We start from the raw sequence: 19,857 nt of genomic DNA on the forward strand, positions 1-19,857 counted from the left end.
GTTGTCCACTTCAGATCCATCTCAACAGCTGTAGCCCTCCCTTTCCTTTCAGTGAAATAGGTCCATTAATGTAATGCACCTCACTCTCATTCACTCTAAGGAAGTTGTATTTTTATTACAGAAAAAGTATCACATAAATACAAATTACATTTTTTCATTAGAAAACTACTTTTCATTTCAGAAAAAATTCAATTAATCATGAACAGGGTTATGCTTTCATCAGGGAGAGAAATATGTAATTTTTCTTCAAGCCTCAAACACATATAATGAAATCTTTTCTTGGAATCCACTCTTAAGATGGATTTTTAAAAGTATAGACTTTATTAAAATCTCAGTTCAATTAAAATGCATTCAATTACTCTAAATCTTTATTAAAATCTCAGGTAAAATTGTACAACAGTGTAAAAGAGACTTGTACTCTTTACCAGGCAGTTAATTCTAACAAATGAACATAAAGTGCACAGTTTTGCTCTTTAAGAGAGAATAAAAGAACAAGCTTTGGGCTTCGAGCTGGGGGTGGGGAAGGATGGGAGATGGAGGTTGCTTTCTGTGTAGTAACTTCAGGACCTGGTTTCCTTCCACTTCTTATCATAGGTCAACATTACTTGTTGATATGGATGTGACATTATCTTGTGTGAGTACCCTTGGTACTACATGGCCTATCTATAGAATACATTTTCCTCACCACCTTAATCAAAAAGACCCTATTTAAGGATTTTATTTCACCCTCTTCTTTGGATGTTTTTCGGTACAGTGTCCCTGTTCTTTTTCAAGGGCCGCTAGAAGATGCCATTGAAGAGGAAGAAGAAGAATGTCCATCAGAGGAAACGGACATCATCTCAAAAGGGGACTTTCCATTGGAGGAAAGCTTTTCCACAGAATTTGGGCCTGAAAATCTGAGCTGTGAAGAAGTGGAATACTTTTGTAACAAAGGTAATCATTAATGGCTGGATGCGATATGTGCGTCTGTTTACTCAGATGATTTTGTATGGTTGAAAAATGCACTAATAGAGTGGAGGAAGAGTATTGAGAGTGTAAATACATAATTCAACTGTCTGAAAATACATGCAAGTTTTTTTTAAACATACAATATTATTTTGAAGGATAAAAGAAATTTTATAATCCATAAATCATATTGTATATTTAAACACATAGTTTCCTATTGATTGGCCAGTTAACTGTGAACGTTTTCATGTTGGTTGGCCAGATAACTATAATACATTTAATGTTTATTGTTTATCCTTTCAACAAATATTTACTGAATGTCAGTTTTTTGCAAGGCACTGAATTAGCCATTGAAGGTAAGAAGGGAATGGGCCAGAGTCCCCACCCAAGTTTCTAGCTCATTCCTTTTGAAAACTGAGCGCCTTAACTGTTTGACATTGACTTTCAACTTTAAGAATGGTGCTTTTTTTTAGATATTGTCAAATAAGAAAATACACGCTCTTTCTCTCTTCTAGATATTCTTTTTACATACTAACATTATAACAGAAGAAGAACCTGAGACACTATATCTCTGCCTATTTCCAACCTTGACTTGGAGCCAAGTGGCCTTGCCAGTAACTATGTCCTCATCGGGCATGTATACTCATTTTTAACTTGCTTTTGTCAAAAATGAGCTTAAGGTTTCTTATGATTCTTTTTAACTTCTTTATTTGATTGTTTTGCCTCGGCAAGTGAGATGGGTCTTCTGTACCTCCCACACCAATGTATAATTTCACAAGTGTCTGGATCACTTCCTTGGTTTAGAATAGCTACTTTTATTGATTTTACCATGGTTGTTTCCCAGAGGGCATGACTGGATGTCTGTATGTCTGTTTGTGTTTCTGAATGCACCGTCTTTATTTTTTAGGCAGACAGAAGTTATGTGGAGTGATTTTTTACCTGTTTGTGTGAATTTGATGATGTGAATTGGCAGTCTGAAATCAAGAATGCTGACGTAGCTTCCCCCAAAACTTCTAATATGCATGCCTCAGTCACCAAATATACATTTGATACATATTATTAAAACCTCAGTATAGGGCTTCCCTGGTGGTGCAGTGGTTGAGAGTCCGCCTGCCGATGCAGGGGACACGGGTTCGTGCCCCGGTCCGGGAAGATCCCACATGCCGCAGAGCGGCTGGGCCCGTGAGCCATGGCCGCTGAGCCTGCGCGTCCGGAGCCTGTGCTCCGCAACGGGAGAGGCCACAATAGTGAGAGGCCCGCGTACCGCAAAAAAAAACCCCAAAACCAAAAAAAAAAACTTCAGTATAACTTTCTGGTGTGTTAGAAACAAAAGAAGCCAGCCAGTTCCCATCCGTGTGGTCAGTAGCCCTAAGACTGTGGAAATGGAATGGCGGCACCAGCAGTGGGATACATTGAAGTTCAGAAAAACTTTGACCATTAACTCCTGAAGACCTCAAGATGGCTTTGTAACATGGTCCTTGTCCCCCACATCAGACACTTTTGGTTGAAAACAAGAATGGTATGGACCAAACAGGCCTTCTTAGTTAGTAGTCACTCAGAGTTCAGGCCAAATTAACATTTTCTCTTGTTGTTTTGGATGTTAGAACCATTTCTTGATGCTACACACCCACAGCAATACATATTAGAGCTGGCTGGAGAGGAAGAGTTTTTAAATCTGTTTGAAGACATCCCATTTCCCATCTTTATCAGGAAATATATCCTTTAGTGCATTGTATAGCACCTACCTTATGTTGTGGGATTACATTAAAGAAGGAACCAGTAGCTAGTAAGTATCATTTATTCTTCTTGCCCTTGTCCTTAAAAGAGTGAGTGTATGGATTCAGACATTTTTGTCAACTTATTAATCCAGGGAGGCAGTAATAATAGTTATTATTAGGTGTATTTTACATTTTGGGATCATCATTGGTGATGGCCTGTATTTAAGCAAATAGAACTCCAAGTTTTAAGTTAGTGGTTTCTTGGAAGAAAATAGACTTATGGCAGATCCTTATTACAGGATTACATAATTATGGTCCCAGAATAATAACATCCATCTATATTAAACAGAGTCTTAACTCATGAAAAATAATGACAGGCCTTGAGGAGCAACAACAAAAAAGAACTGAACTACAATTATTAAGAACATTGTTTAGTGGATATTTTTAACTTTGATAAATAATTGGAAAGTTGAAAAATATATCAAAATAATATTTAATATAGGATATAGATAATATATTAAATAAGATATAATTAGTTAATATATTGTACAAATAATTCTCTAATGTTTAGTTTGAAACTAGAAAGTACTGATAGGTGGAAATAAGAATTCTAATTTTCACATAATATTTTTTAGGGTAAATACTACTATTACTATTTCAAACTACTGTTGCCTTATTTAATAGGAAAAGAATTTCATTATTTTACTCTCATAGAATGTGAGACCAGGGAATTCCCACTGAAGTAGTAGGAACTGGTGTGAAAGAGAGACAACTCTTTGATATGAATTGCAGCCCCTTGAGGTCATACAGGGATTCCAGGGATTCCTCATTTTTCATTTAAGTTGATTAACTATAATAGGAAGAGAAAATGTCCTCTCTGGAAAATTAGAATGTAATCTTTCTGCAGAAATTTACATATTAGTCTCAGTGACACATAATTATGTTTTCTTGCCAGTTGCAGGGAAAAAGATAGATTAGTCATTAAAAGCGTATAAGTATTTAAATGGTTAATGATGCCAGTGTCATGATTGAAAAAGCATGTAAAAATTGTTCTTCTGAAGAAAAATATTTTTAAGTTGGGATCACTGATGAAACATACTTTTTGCACATATTCTGAATCATTTATGACAACTTAAAAATTGTAAGTATATATAAGAAAATGAATTGGATTACTTGGGAAGTTTCTTTGTCTAAAGATCTAGCCATGATCAAAATCTAGCAGTGACACAGTTGTTTTACTGGGTTCCAGGGGTAACATTTTTGAACATCAAATGCTTTTTTCTTATCAAACAAAGGATAGGAATTTAAAAACTCAGATCACAGAAACATGGTTAAAGTATCTTGTTTTCCAAGCAAGGTATCTTGACACATTGTCAGAGAAGAGTACTGAGATACACATATAGTTACAATATATCTTCATTTATACTTTAGCAACTGTATTTTGTATAAAAGCAATCTATGCTATTGTAACTTTCCTTTTTAGAAAAGAAGAAAAGAAAAATCTCTACTCTGTAGAGACATAGCTTATCATAGGTAAAAGTTACTTCTTCCTTTTGAAATTGAGCCTTCTACATTATACAGGATGTTTTCAGTGTTTAGAATGACTCTTATTATTGTGGTATTTTTCTCAGTTCCACATGGATATTATCTATTCTCTTGTCAGATGAGAAGGCTTTTTTTTTTACACGTCTCGAAGTGTCTGTTAATATTAGTAAAGTTGCTAGTTATATTATAAAGTGTGATTAAATGCGACCCAAATCACTCTCGTAATGTAATATTCCACGGAAATGTCAAAAAATGTTGGTCAGAATTTTGTCATCTTTAAATGTGTAGAATTCTTAATCATACAAATCTAAAGCATAGATAATCACAATTAAAAATGGAAAAGATCACTTTAATAAAACCTTGTTATAGTCTCAGGCCTAAAATATGAATCTGACAATTCTGTTGCAGATTCCTGTTTCACTTTTTACTTTGGGTTAGTTGCATATTTCATGTTTTTTATTTTTCACCTTTGAAATGAATGAAATGAATTATATTTATAAAAAGATGATATTTCAAAGTTGCTTTGATACTTTTAGATTTTGAGAATTTTAGCAAAGTGTAAAGCAATACCTTCAATTTGCATCATCCCCTTTGGTGCAGTGAGTTTAGATCATTTGGCATCTTGCCTTACCGTATCTCAGAGAGGAAGGAAACAAGCAAGAATTATTTCCTTGAATTTGCAGATGACGAAGACATCAAGGCTGGGTCCATGAATGCTACACATTTCCTGTGGTACTGGGTTATTTGCTTCAGTGACTTTTGTCTGCCTTTATTCTGGTTTATAGAGTAAACATGGAAGTACATCAATATTGGTTTAGAGCTAAGGGAACTAATGTAAATTGAAATATAGGTGGTCTGGAAAGCAACCTGGGGAGCTTTTAGTTATGTCGCTACTGGCAGGTGGGAACTCTTATACATTAGCAATTCTTGGATAAACTCTAAGACAGTAAGTTTTATAGTGGGGTTGATATTGGAGCAGCTCTAAAACGGGTTTACTATTATTAATTATTTGGAAGACTGTTTCCTCCCTGCAATATTTAAGTTTGTTAATGACTAAAGTAAATTAACATGTCTTGGGATACATTCCGGGAGGATGTCACAGGATATGTGAACAGGAAGAAAATTGTCAGGCCAGTATCACTAGGCTATTAGAATGTAATGCTATCAACAGGCAAACAAACAAACAAACAAAAACCTCCAAAGAAACTACATGTCAGTGAACTTTGAGTTAATCAATAATGATTTTCTGGAAAAGTTACCAAGGATCCTTACAAACTGGTTTCTGATGACATCATCTCTAAACAAAGTCTGAAAGGGAAATGATGTCATCAAAGTTGATTTTGGAAGAAAAACAAACCTTACTTCTAGTCCTACTATCTAGATATGGAGAATTGTCAGAGAAGTCACTGGGTGCAGTGCTTTACCTAGAGAGATGAATTAATGTTAGAGCTCTTCAATCTGGAAAGATTAGGGTTGAAAAAGAGGTGCATAATGGAAAGCCATAAAATAAGGAAACATAGTGTAACAATGGGCGTTCTCACCACATTCAAAAAGATTTGACCCTGGTAATATGCAGAAAGTAAAAGTCATATTTCTCTTTTAAAACAGCTTTAAAGTAGAAAAATGCAAAGCATCTTAAAGAAAGTAGAAAAGAGCCTGAGTTACTCAGACTTGGATTTAGCTCTAGGCCCAGAAGTAATTCATATCAAACCAAAAGCAAACATAAACAGATATTTAATTAGGTTGGCAGAAGCTTCCAGTTCTGTCCAGTAGACTGAATTCAATACAACTCAACTCATATATTAGGCATCTGCTATGTGTCAGACCCTCTTCCTGGTGCTGGGGATACAGCAGTAGACAAACGTCCACCACTACTCTTGAGATGAGAGAGAGATAATAAACAATCAAACTCGCATTGTATAATATGACGGGTGATGTTGAACATTATGAAGAAAAACAACACAGTCAGGGTGATAGAACACCATTGTGTGCGTGTGCACTGCATGCTATCAGTAATTTATAAGGAGTGATGATAGGGTAGGTGAACTTTGAGTGGAGACCTGAGGGAAGGGAGTGAGCTTCCGGTACTCCAGAGTCGAGTTGGCTGTACCTATAAGGCTAATGTTGCAGGAAGCCAGAAGAGGACAGCAGAGAGCTGGGGGAGGTAAGAGAGGTGTGGCCATACCTGTGGAACTTCTAGCTCTAGGAACCTGTTGGATTCTTACCACTGTGGAAGGCCTGGGTGAGTCACGGAGGAGAGTTGAGGTATAACTGGGAGAAAAGGCATGGTCGTGACACAGTTTGTATATACCTAGAGAAGGAAAGTCTGCAGAAAGTAAAAGTTAAAGCAGGAAGTGGAAGCAAGCGAATTGGGGAAGCTGTCAGGAGATACAGATAACTCCAATCAGAATTATCCCTTTAGCCAAAGGCTTGATGAGACTCCATCTGTAGCTCATTAATGTAGTTTACGGAAGAACAGTTTGGGGGTGTTTGAGGCTGATATGAGTCACTTTGCTCCCTTCCACAACACCAGAGCTGGGTAGATGTTCTCTATAAATTTTCACATCCTTGAATCAGAAAGATAGAACAGGAGGCATGAGAATCAGAATCATTTCAACATTGCGCTTAACTATTCCTGCCAATAAGTGGCCAGACTCATTGGAATGTTCCTCTCCCCTACTTCCTTCCTTTCTTTCTATCATTTGTGTCATTCTGTAGCTTTGATTAAAAATTAAGAAATAACCGAGGAAAAGCCATATTTCTCATTGGACTACAATAAATTAAAGCCTGGATCACTGGCATTTGTCACCATTCCATGTTAAGTAAAGCAACAAAAATGTTATCTAGATTCTTAATACTAGAAGAAGAAGAAAAAGCACAGCTTCATGAAGATTTGGTTGTGGGAGTAGTAACTGCTTATTTTTCACTTGATCCAGTGTCAAACGTTCATGCTATTTTGTTTCCTATTTTCTTCTTTTCATGTTATTATTTTTTTAGTTCAGAAAGACTATTTACAAATATTTCATAAATGCTTTTCAGTCACTCTGGTATCTTTTCTCCTCATTTATGCCTTTAATGACACATTTTTGCTTCCTCTGATGCTTGGGCAACTGGAATCAGAATCTGCAAGAGGCAGCTCTACCGTACTCACTTTGAGTTCAATAAGGAAGGAGATCTGTACCGGCAACTTTGTTCCTTTTTCTCAAGGGATTAAGAAGCTGAGCTTTTTAAATTCTTGCATATAACATTGACATTTCCAGGGTGTGTTTGTTTGGACCGGGGAGTTCAAAGAGAAGGAATAAAAAAGAAAAGCCAATATGACTTTGTTTTTTACCTTGCTGGAGGAGCTGTTTGTGCAAATCGCCTATAAGCTTATTGACCTGAACCTTTGACTCCCTGTTTTCTCTGGATTTGGCTGGAGTGGAGACACTGATGGTGCCCTGATAGAGCTGATTGAACAGCCCCCAGCTTTGCTTGGCACAGACCTCCCTTCCCTTCTCTGCCACCTCCCCCTCCCTCCACACGACATTATTGTGCCTTGGCAAACCCTCTGTTTTCCTGGATCCAGTATGTCTTTTTTTTTTTTTTAATTTATTTAAAAATAATTAAATTTTTCTTGCCTAACTCATCGAACAATGCAAAATGGAAGTAATTCTTTTTAGAACATAGAAATAGAGGCCATAACGGTGTCCTACTTTTATTTTTATCTCATAAGATTGGAAAAAGGAAGAAAATATTATGACATTGTGGTATCACTCTTCTGGCCATCTTAAAATCCCCCAAACATAGTTACGTTTGGGTCAGTTTGATTTTTTTCCTTAAGCCACAATTATTGAAAAAATGAAGGCAATTTGTGCTTACAGGGAGTCAGCATTTTCTCGTTTTTTTTTTTTTTTTTCTTTTGAACCAGAGGGTGTTCAAATTTTGTCCATGACTTAGTATTTTATTTGTAAGAGTCAGATCAAGCTTTATCTGTTTACCTTATCTTTGATCCCAGATATATCATTATAAAAATTTCAACAAAATTAACATGAGTGATTTTATGCAGTGTTGAAATGAGTCACGATGATATCATTTATATGAATCATGTTTGATAATATATACTGCTCTTTTGCATATGATGAACTAAGTTCATTGTTTTCTCTGTGAGCTGACCATTAACAAATCTCCATTGTGCAATCAGCTAAAGGCACTTTTTAGATATAGTAAAACTTGATAAAATATATAATTACATAATTATAATTTATGAAACAATTTCATATTGTAATACAGTGTATTTCATTCTGCTTCTAGCTGACTATGTAAAATGTTGAGATATTTGCCTGTTTTAGTTATATCTTTATTTTATCAGCATTATTATTGTTTATAATAAAAATTGAAAATTAATATAAAACCATATTTTACCATTTAGAGAAGTTGTCTTTTCTGTTTTGTGGTTATGGTTTCTGCGAGTGAGAGAACATTTTTTGACCTATAAAATTTAGTGTAAGTTTGTTGTTTTTCCTACAGTGTTGAAATTCAGGAGAAAAGTAAGAATTTATTTAATTTCCTGTTATTTTATATATGTAAAGCTAAGCATCTGTATACTAGGAGACAAAATATTATCTGAATTATTGATTGACTTTTTGAATTATTCTGAATTATTGATTGACTTTTTCACTTTTAATCTAGTTATTTAATTAATCATTGATTTTAGCTGAATACCATAAAGGGAAACTATATATTTTTAAGCCCTTTTATTGCTACATTTTCTCAGTGGTATTTTGGGTAGAATGAAGAGCCTGTGTTTCTTGAAGGAAGTAGTTTTGATCGAGTAATAATTATATAAATTATAAAAATAGTTTATATAATTATATAAATAGTTATTCTAAGTTAAAAATACAGTTTTCAATTTTATGTTGCTCAAATTAAAAAAATATATAAAACAATTCATGCAGATCTACACTAGTTTGCCAATCACTTACATCTACTAACTCTTAATTTATTTTTCTATTCAAGGAAAATTACAAGTGTGAAGAGCATTAGGGAAGCCTGAGAAACTAATTTATTTTAATAATATGGAATTAATGTGGTTGACAACTTTGAATCCTACTTTTGGTCCCATAATAATTTGAGATAAAATGTTATTTTAGAGAAACTGATCTCTTGGAAGTAGCCCTGCCTTTTCTGCATCTTATTTTTAAACATCATAATTGATTTAAAAATATTTTCTTGGTTCTGCACTAGCATTTTTTAGGTTTAAATCAAATAAGATTTTCAAAGCTTTTAATCTTCTAATATAAAATTCATAGTTTCTTGTTAGTATGTAAAATTTCCCACAATGTTTTGATTATCATTTGAGAAGTAACAGGCAGTATTAAAGCATTTGCCCTTCCATTACCTGATGGGACAATCTTTACCTCTGGTAGTGCTAAACATAGAATGTGTAAAGGGAAATGTGGAAAACTGCCATAAGATGAATTTAATTATAGTAATGTAGTCAATCAGTTTTTTGTTGTTCTTAAAAGGTCAAGTAAAAATAACTGAATGTGTTACACCAATGAAGCAAATAGTGATAATGAATTCAGATTGCTGTTTCAGCTTCTTTTAGTAGTTCAATGAGATTCCAGAGATTGGCACTGAGACTACATACCAATTATAACAATTATAATAATGGTAATAACAACTTCCATTTGATGACTGCTCCCCAAAGTCAGACATCTTGCTGTACACGTATCATCTCTAAGCAACTTACTGTCCTGCAGGGTGGATGTTGTTTCCACCTGCGACTTCCAAAGGTTCAGTAACTTGGCCAAAGTCACAGAATTACTAAAGGTTAATACCAAATTCAAACCTAGGTTACTGTACTTACGAAGAATGAGAGCTAATTTCATTTTCCGATGTCCATCATTATGTAATCCTTATAGAAGGAGATGGACACATTGGAAGAAGCCTGGCTGTATGAAGTATAAAACTCACTTTTTCAAGGTATTTTTAACACTTATTACACATGACATGTCAGTCAAGATAAGGGCATACATAAAAACAAGACATTTTAAAGGATAAAGTAAATAAATTAGGGGTGTGCTTAAAAGATTTCTTTTGGTTCTCCTTTAAAGACTCTGTCCATATAAACCAGTGTGCAGTAAGTAGAGTTGGCATTTTGATATAATGAGAGGGCTATATTGAAAGCTCTTTAGACTCATTATACTAACTGGAAGATTATGTTACCCTGATTTGGTGGCATGACATAAGCCACAATTTCTCATTGCTTGTTTTCTTGTGAAGTTGTTTTCAGGTAATTCAAAAGACTGGGGACAACCCAAAATGTGTGTACTTGGGCAGAAGCCAGTAACAAATGGCAAGAAGTTTACAAATCCATCAAAACTGTTTGGATAGGAATTTCAGCCCTGTAGAAATGTTTGCAAAGTGAACTCTTTAAAACAGCTTGACCTTAACACAAAATAAGGCCAAATAAAAAGCGGAGAGAGGAAGGAAGGAAGAGGAGAAGAGAGCATTGTTTGCAGCGAAAGCTCTGGGCACTGTGAAAACTTTTCACTTTTCTGAAGGAAATGCAGTGCAGCAGATGGTAAGGGTGGACGTGAGATAAACATAGGAACTGGAAAAGTAAGCAATACATTCTAACAGGTTCTGTATCAAAGATCTGGAGAAGTAGAAAAGATTAGACAAGGAACTGTTCTGAAACTTGACAGTAGCTGTATCTTTACCAAGTCTTACCCACATAGCAGAGATGGAAAGTGGAATTGCACAGACAGTAGGCTGTGATTATATTTTTCTGACAGTGAGAAGGGAAGGTCTTTTTAAGGATTATTTTTGAAGATAGAGATTTATCAAGGTGGAAATCTATAGGACAGATGTATAAAACCCTTTGTTCCCCCCTACCTGTTTAACAATGGAATTTGATGTAGCGTCTGTTCTTGCTGTAGAATTAGCACAAGACACTGTACTTTGGGTCTTAGATAATCTTTTCCTTTTTTCAATGCAAATGATGGTCCAGACTAGTTAACTAACACTGAAAACCTATGTTACCTGTTTCTAGTTGTATAAGAATCGGAATGTATGAGTGCCTATAAATGACCACGCATGTACAGAGGCAGATAGGGGGATATATGAAGAATGTTCTTATTTCTTAAAGATACAGTCATCTAGTAAAGGAAGGAAAACATATGTACAAGTGAGGCAAGGGAATATGTATATATATATGTGTATATATATGTGTGTGTTTATACATATATATATATATATGGAGTGGAGGAAATGTTAAGTTTGGGCTGATTAAAGAAGCAGTGTATTCATTCTCAAGCTTCCTTATGGTAATGTGCATCATTCCAGTATGGAAACTACTCACCAGCATGTGTCTGCCTCATTTAAGCCTGTGTCCTATGCTCCTACATCCTGTCCCAGTGACTGACTACTAAAAGGGAATACCACAATACAGTAACTCAGCAAGAAGCAATTCTACAATAATGTAGAGTGACACTGATAATAAGAAAGAACGGGGAAAATAGCTAATATCCTAAGGAAAACCCAATTTAGAAAAGAAGGATGTTTTCTCCATAATACTGGCAGTTTATCTCGGGGAACTTTTAAAGTGGCACTAAAAAAATCAAATAATTAGTAAATGGAATGAATTTTGAAAGTTTATGTAAAATGCGTACTTATCTTCACACTTATCATTGCCAAAAATATTAAATCTACTCATTCACCTTTTAAATTTATCAATTATTTAGTTAGTTTGATGTAGTATAGTGTAGTGTAGCTTCAGAACTCCTCATTTGCACAGACTCCTTCCAAGGCCCTGCACCTAATTTTGTAATTATAACTTTACACTCTTCTTTTAAGAAGAGGCCTCTCAAACTGAATAAACTTCAGGCCCCACAAGGCCTGAATCGACCTCTGTTAGTACCTTCATTAAATATGGATGATCTCATAGGAGACAGCAATGATCAAGAATGTTGTTTGGTTTCAACTTCCTAATTTTTGGAAAACCTTGAATAAGATTCCTAAAATGTTTTGGCATTTATAGTAGATATCTGAATTTCAAATCTGTTATCATTCTAGGATAAGTTGCCCTGAGCCTAAAGAGAGTATAAATACTCATGAAAGCACTATGTTAAAAATTAAAGCAGAGAGGGGAAAACATTCTCCCACACGTCTGAAAATCTAGGTGATGCCGTGGATGCTATCTCTGTTTTTCCTGTGTTACCAGCAGCCAGGGATCTCTTGCTGGCCCTGAGGGAGGAGGTGCTATGGGAAGACCTTGTGGTAAGAAGAGTTTGAATGGGTCTCTTGATAACATTCTGGGACTATCCCTGGTGGTGGAAGCGGGGGTATGGATCCGAGTTTGGACAGGGCTGACGTAACCTACAATACTTCTTTTCTTCCCCCCACAGATATGAAAAACTTCATTAGGATTAGATTCAGCTGTAAGAATAGGTTCCTGGAAGCTGCCCCAGGACTCTCCCATTTACAATCCATTGTCCAGAACTTAGTCGTAAGGAGTGGTCCACCTCAAGAAAAGGGAGGCTGGGAAATGTGGTCTTTATTATTAGATGGTCACACGCTCACCTCTAAGTTCTGTTACTATGGAGGGTTTTCAGTTTTGCAAAGGGCATTGTTTTTATTCATCTTTGCTTGATTATTGGGGTAATGAATGACTGAAAGCATTGTGGCAGTCAGTCCATGCCACATGCATGTTTTTGCAATCCAATAAATATTTATTGAACACCTACTATATCAGACATTATGGGACATGCTGTGATTACCACGTGAGTAAATACAGTGAAGGTCCTGGCTATTTTGGAATTTACCTTATAGTGAGGAGACAGACATTAATAAAATAATCACACAAGTGGTACAGGGCAGTTTGAAAGAGTGAGGAAGGTCAAAGCGTTCTTAAGAATGTGACACTTGAGTTGGTATCTAATGCTGAATTAATTAGGTAGAAAGAAGTAGTAGGGTTCCAGACAGAGGGAACAGCAAGAGACTAGTGAGCATGCAGATTGTGGTGGGACTGTGGTAGGTGTTGACCCAGGAGAGAGATGTATGAGCCAGAGAGATCAGGAAGGACGATGATCATAGGGTGAAGGACAGGAAATAATGAGAGGAAGCATAAGACAGGAAGATAAATACTTTGAAAGCTGAAGCGTTACAGGCAAATCTGAGCTTCCCATAAACCACAGTAGAGAGAGAAAATGAAAGAGTAAGATATATGTAATTCCAATGGTCAAGCAGTAGAAAAAACAGGGTTTATCAGAAGAAATAAATGTTATCCCCTATTTGTGAGCTCTGAGAGTCATTTATCATCATTAGGGTATTTGAACTAGTGTTGGAAAAAGGGCGTTCAGATATAGACCAAAGTCTTTGTTAGCTGCTGTCCCACAATATGCCTTCTCCACTGGCCTTGGCTTTTTGGATGTGTGGCTTGAATAAAGTCTATTTATAATGAGTAAATTGTATTGTGGTGATGAAGCGCTATGGTAATGAGTGATTGCTTATGACTCATATTCTTAAATGGGTTATGAGAAAGGAGAAGGTCTCTGGAATGAATTGTTAAACAGGAAAGAATAAACAGTTAGGTTATATGAAAAGCAATATTCAAAGATCATAACTTTCTCAAATTGGTTTGATCTTTCTGTGTAGACGAGGTTGGCTTGTTGGGGAGACAATTTCAGAGATTGTAAGGTTTGGCTTTACTTTTTGTTATTGTTGATGATGATGATGGTGATAATGATGATGATGGTGGTGGTGATGATTTCCTAAAGGGAATGCTGGATTTGAAGCTTGAAGACTGAGTCCAGAAAACTGAAAGCTAGTGGTTTCCTGATGGCAGAACAACAGATCTGTGAATAGGTCAATTACAGTTCAGAGTATTGTCATTTACAGACCAACAGGCATTACTTTGTCTCCTCTTTGGAGCAAGACGTGCCTTAATTTTGTAGAATCCTCCTCTGAGTGGAATATAGTAGTTGCAGTGAATTTTCTTTTTAGTCACAGTGAGGTTCTCTTGTTTGTTTGTTTTGGTTTGGGAAGGGGTAGCTGGGGAAGAGAAAATAAAAATTATTTAAATACAAACTTTGAAGTATGTATTTTAGAAACATTTTCCTTATATATCTGACTCTTTCAAGTGCTCATTGTGAGAAATAACGAGGAGTGAAAGTTCTTGAATGATAGATACACTGCTGAGAATTTGCCTTATTTTATCTCATGTGGAAATTTCCCTTATGTTCCGAATCTCAAACGAACTTAAACTTTGAGAAAAATACTTTTCACGTAGAGGCCGATACTGACATCAGGAATAAATGCTCAGGACTGTAGAAAGAATTTATAAATCACTGTTCTTCCTAAGTTGTCAATACTTTCAATGTGACTTTTATCTGATACAGTTACCATAAACGTTAGTATTTTCAATAATTTTCCCTTATTAACTATAATAAAATGCCACAAATTACAGTAGTTATGCATTGACTGTACAGATTGAGTTTCCTTTTCAAAATGACAGACTTAGCCCAGGACCACTGTCATCAAATATTTCAGGATTGTTTCCTGATCTGGGGTCTGAAAGTTTATAATCAAACAAATGTGGATTCTATATTTTTATCTGTTCAATTCATACTCTGAGGTATGAAAAAGGCTATTATATAAGTTACAAGGAAATCACATGCATTTAAAGAAATGTTTGTGTACTGACTATTAACTTTCCAGAACATGGCAAAATCCTACATTTTCTTATACATTTATAGTAAGTCGAGGGAAACTTTAGTTAGACATGATTATGGGAATCCACAGAATAATGAACGTATTCTTTTCAAATGGTCGGAATATTTAGATTTTCTTTTAGGTATTAGCAAAAAAGGGTAACAATTGCATGTTTTTTGTTTTTTGTCTCTGGAGATAAACTGTGTCTGTAATTTGGCAATGCAGAGTTAATTTAACCTGGCACCTTTGTTTGGATAAGCTATAACCAAACAATTGTTTTAAGCCAAACAATATTGTGAGGCTATTAGGAAGAGCAAACACAAACTGAATCTTAAACTTAAATGTCCTCACCCTTCAATACGAACGGCAGTTTTCTGTTTTTGACTGTTACAGTCCTTTAACCAAAGCTATCTTGTCTGATGATAAAACCATAAGTGTATGAAGCTCACACATTTTTCATCTCTTTTATGACCTTATCTTTCATGAGCGGCTTCTGTGAAGGTACCCTAACTATAGGAAGCACCTGGCAAACATATGTGATATCTATTCTCTGATAAGCAGTTGTGAACAAGAAAGTAGATCTGTCACTTCTGAACTGTTCATTGTTAAAAAATACTTTGATGATTTAGCTGATTGCAAAATACATTATAGGGATGGCTAACAGCTACAGTAACACTCCTAGTCAAGAAAGTTCAATAGTTATATTGTACAGGAATTTCTATAAGAGGTTAATATTGATAGGAACTACATGGATTAAAAGAGCAGGATTGAGAAAGGCTGTTTGCTTGCATGACTGCTTTCAAACACTGCTGCTGTTTTGTGCTGGAAAAGTGACTGCCTCGGGATGTGGCAAATCTTTAATTTCTACAGGAGTATCTAACTTTCAGTGAAAAGATACTGATTTGTGTTTTTGAAATGATTTTTGCCTTGCAAGTAGAGCCACTGCTTTTACCACCTTGCCAACAATACCTAATATGGAATTAAAAGATTCTGTTTCATGTGTTCCAAAGACTATGTTTTAGTGCATTTCCCCAAGTCATCTGTGCTGTGTATTCTAGTGCTCAATAACACCTTCAATTTCCTCCTATAGGGCTTTCATTGATTCTGAAAACTAGACTAAGAAAAATGGAAGGGCCCACAAAATATGTATGATATCTTTTAAAAGAGCAACAAAAGAGTTTAATCTTGCAATGGAAAACCATTAACTCCATAGCCATAATTTTAGAAATATTATAGATTTTGTTACCACTTGACATTTATTCCATTTCATCATTTTATGAATTGGTCTCTGGATATATATAGTGGTTATCCCATTAGATGTGTTTGTGCTTTGCTAAAAATACACTGAAATTTCTATTTATATATGTGAAGTATGTGAATAAAGAATTTAGCCAATAAATGAATGCATGTCAAATGCATTCATAGGTGTTTCTGTAATTCTCTACCTAGCATCCTTTCTCTCTTCCTTTCCTCTTCCTACCAACAAAGCTTTTGAAGCAGTATCTGAACAAACTTGTCATTATTATCTTAGGTATTAATTATTCATGCCATTTTTCATAAGCTACTCTAGAGTGCTGATTTCAAACATATAAGAATCAAAAATGGATAGAAGTTTAAAAAGAAGATGGTCAATGAAGTCATTTCCATTCAAATCAAGAAGAGGCTGGAGTTGGGTTAATATCAAAATAAAGTTCTATTTATGAATTTTCCATGAGAATAAATATATTGATAGGAAAGAAGCAAGTCTCTATTGTAAGGGGAAAATGCTGTTTCTTAACAGTAATTTGGAGATTTCATATTCGATTAAGTTATTTTTTAATCATTTCATTTTTCATTAGTAAAAAGATTAAAAATGAATTAGGTGAAAACATTACCATAAAAATGAAAGCTAGTTTCCTGAAATAAACTTAGATGATGAAGGGTCTGGAAGTTGAAAAACGTGACATATTTTAGTTATGAAATAGTTCTGAAAGCAATTAATTAGTAACTGTAATGATATTGCAATAGGTTACGTTTAAAAGAATGAAACCAAAATCTAATTTTCTAACTGCACAGTGAGCAATGCTTATTGATTAAGCATCTGTATGTAGTTTGATTTTACCAAGTTCCGAGTAAAATAGTACACCTAAAAAAAATAATGAAGAAACAAGGTTTATATATGATGAGGAAAAAGCAGCTATCTGATCCCATCCTGCTGTCTTTATTGTTTGACATCCAGTAGACTTCGACTATAATATTCTAATGGGTTTGGAGTACGGTCTTTGGAGTTGGACTGACTTGGAATCAGTTCTGGGCTCTGCCCCTTACTAGCAATGTGCTTAGGCATCTTCTCACATATCTGCCTATTGGTTTACTCTTCTGAAATATAGGGATAATAATGCATGGCAGAGTCGTTAATGTGATGTTCGAGAAGCACTTAGCTAGCGCTGAGTGGTGCTCAAGAAATGGTAGCCATGTTTAGGTTTACTGTAGAATCTGAGCTTTGTGACATGCTGTCTGCTTTATTCATCTTTCTGATTTCAGTATTTGGCACGTAGCAGATGCTGAGATGAATATAAATTCAATTCTGACCCGTTTTGTTTTCTACACCCAAGTATATCATTTCATATGACGTTCTTATGCTTTTGGGCATCTTTCCCTTTTTTGCTTTCTTTCTTTAAGAAAACACAGTTTAATCAGCCAACGACTTTATTCTTCTCTCTCAGGATTTATTTTTATTAATGCGATATATATTGCACATTTATGCAGTTTCATAAATGGTTTAAAATAGTTGCAAAATGTAATTTCTTTAGAGCTGTTAATCGTGTACAATCAACTATCTTTACGGTGCTCCTTTAACTCAGTACTCTGCAATATTTATTTTCAGTAGTTTTCTAATTATATGTGCTGCATAATCAAACAAATTAAAGCAAATTGTTCCATGAATCAGGTTTATCAATACTGAGTATTGCTCCAGATGCTGGCACAAGTTGAAATCTAAGCTCTACAGTTCTGGTTTGGCAGTTAAGTGACATTTAATGAAGGTATTTTATTATATGAAATTACTAGTTCAGTTTGAGTAATTTACTAAATTTCCGTGTGCGTCAAACATCTGCTGGGATTTGTCGTCATCCTGCCGTTTTCTTTTCCTAGTAGTTACTGGATGAAAATGATCATGGGTAAATTTGTCCCATACTAAATGAAGGAAGAGACTTCATTCAGTTAACTGTCAAATAGCAGGAGTATTTCTTGAACTATTTCTTCTTGGCATCTTAAAACTTTGTCTGGATCCTGTTCTTGCACCATTGAAATGTCTTTACTTTCACCACCTTCAAGTTGTCATTCTTCCTGTGCAGTAACTTAATTACTGTAATCTTTTCCTTTGGGGAGATGGTTCTCATTTTTAATCTGAAAAATGGTTTTCAATTATGGAGGCTGAGAACATTAAACCTACGGAGTTCAGATTCATCTGAGATTATGCTTCCAAAATTTCAGGTATTTTATTGGCTTCTTCCTCCAGAAAGCTTCCATGACACCAAGTTTTCATTAAGTGTCATGCCTGTATGCTCGTATCACATCATGGACTGCTCCCATGAAAGCATTCGTCACATGGGGTTCCAGTCCATTGATTGGTCTCTGTCCTAATCTATAAGTTTTATGAGAGAAGGAACCATCTTTGTTTTGTATTCCTAGTGCCCAGGAACTCAAAAGTAGTATTTTAATCAGTTAATAAAGGATGCTTTATATCACTTCCATCCAATAAAGACAGACATTCATAGATGTAAGTAAATTCTTCTAACTTCTACGTGTTTTGATTACTTTGCGGTGTATTCTTCCAGACGCACTTGTTTCTCACTGTATTTCTGAATACTTTTCCTTCCAAATGTGTAATTTGCCTAAGAAAATATTTTAGAGTAGACTTAATTCTAGTCTCGTGAAAATTGGGGTGAAGAATGTCTGAGACGTGAGTCAGAGTGTTGTTATGGATTGAGTGAGGGAAAACTCAAAGACCAGAGGTCTGGCAAGGTATGTTCTTAGAAACTCAATAAATATATGTTCATTCCTTTATTTGTGTCACATGATCTCATCAGTTCCCCACTGTACTACCTCTAATGCTTCTCCCTGTCTTCAATATGAAGGTAGAACTCCAAAAATAATTATAAGGTTCTCCATGGTCAATGTCATCTTATGCTTTTGGTCTCTGAATTTCCATATCTTATGTGATCTCATTCGGAATTATTCATGGACATTCCTGATTGTTTTATCAGTGGTTACCTCTCTTATGCATGTGGGCTGTCTCCTTAACTAGATTATACGGTCCTTAAGAGAAAGTATTTTTTTCTTTTTCATATATTTCATTGTATCTTCAAAAATATGCCTTGTAAGTGTTAATTATTGTTTGAATTGTGCACGGTACAGTGTATTTCCAGCAAATTAAAATGTAATAGTAAAGGTCAGGAAGATTTACCTCTCTGTGCGAACATAGGATGATACAATTAATACCTGAATATGAAACTTAACTTCTCCAAGTAGTTCTGGCCAGAATTTTACTCTCTGTTCTCTGGGCCCTTGGATGTGTGATTTTTTAACAGCATTGTCTCATGCTTGCTTGTTTATGCATTGCTCCGTGACTATTATTCAACTGTTTCAGGTGTGCGTGGTTGGTTCTCTCTTCAACTGGTGGGGTAGAGAGGGGAAGCAAGAAAGGATGTTTTGGAAAGAATGCTAACTGACAGGAGACTCAAATTTAATTCCTAACCTTGTACAAACTGCTGATTTTGGTGGTCTCTATGGTGCCTCTCCATGCTCCCTCATATGCCTACTCTTTTGCTTGTTAGGGAAAGGAGAGCCGCCTAAAGCAGTCTGTAACCCCTGGAATGACTGGGAGGCATTTATTGCTGAAGCATGAAAAGGCTTGGGGGAGATGCCTTATGTAGAAATAAACGTTGTTAACTATAAGACCCTAGATAAG

At 35.3% G+C, this 19,857-nt stretch overlaps 1 protein-coding gene across 1 annotated transcript in view; it reads left to right on the forward strand.

Annotated features, from left to right (window-relative positions):
• The first annotated feature begins 533 nt into the window (after window positions 1–533).
• The window catches only part of ZFPM2 (zinc finger protein, FOG family member 2), a 359,953-nt gene continuing 340,629 nt past the window's right edge, over window positions 534–19,857 (forward strand). Inside the window, exons 1-2 of the mRNA XM_065895214.1 lie at window positions 534–570; window positions 775–933. Coding sequence (XP_065751286.1) covers window positions 534–570; window positions 775–933 — 196 coding nt within the window. The remainder of the gene's footprint in view (window positions 571–774; window positions 934–19,857) is intronic.

The sequence above is a fragment of the Phocoena phocoena genome, chromosome 17 (assembly GCF_963924675.1).
Source record: "Phocoena phocoena chromosome 17, mPhoPho1.1, whole genome shotgun sequence".
Classification (NCBI taxonomy): Eukaryota; Metazoa; Chordata; class Mammalia; order Artiodactyla; family Phocoenidae; genus Phocoena; species Phocoena phocoena.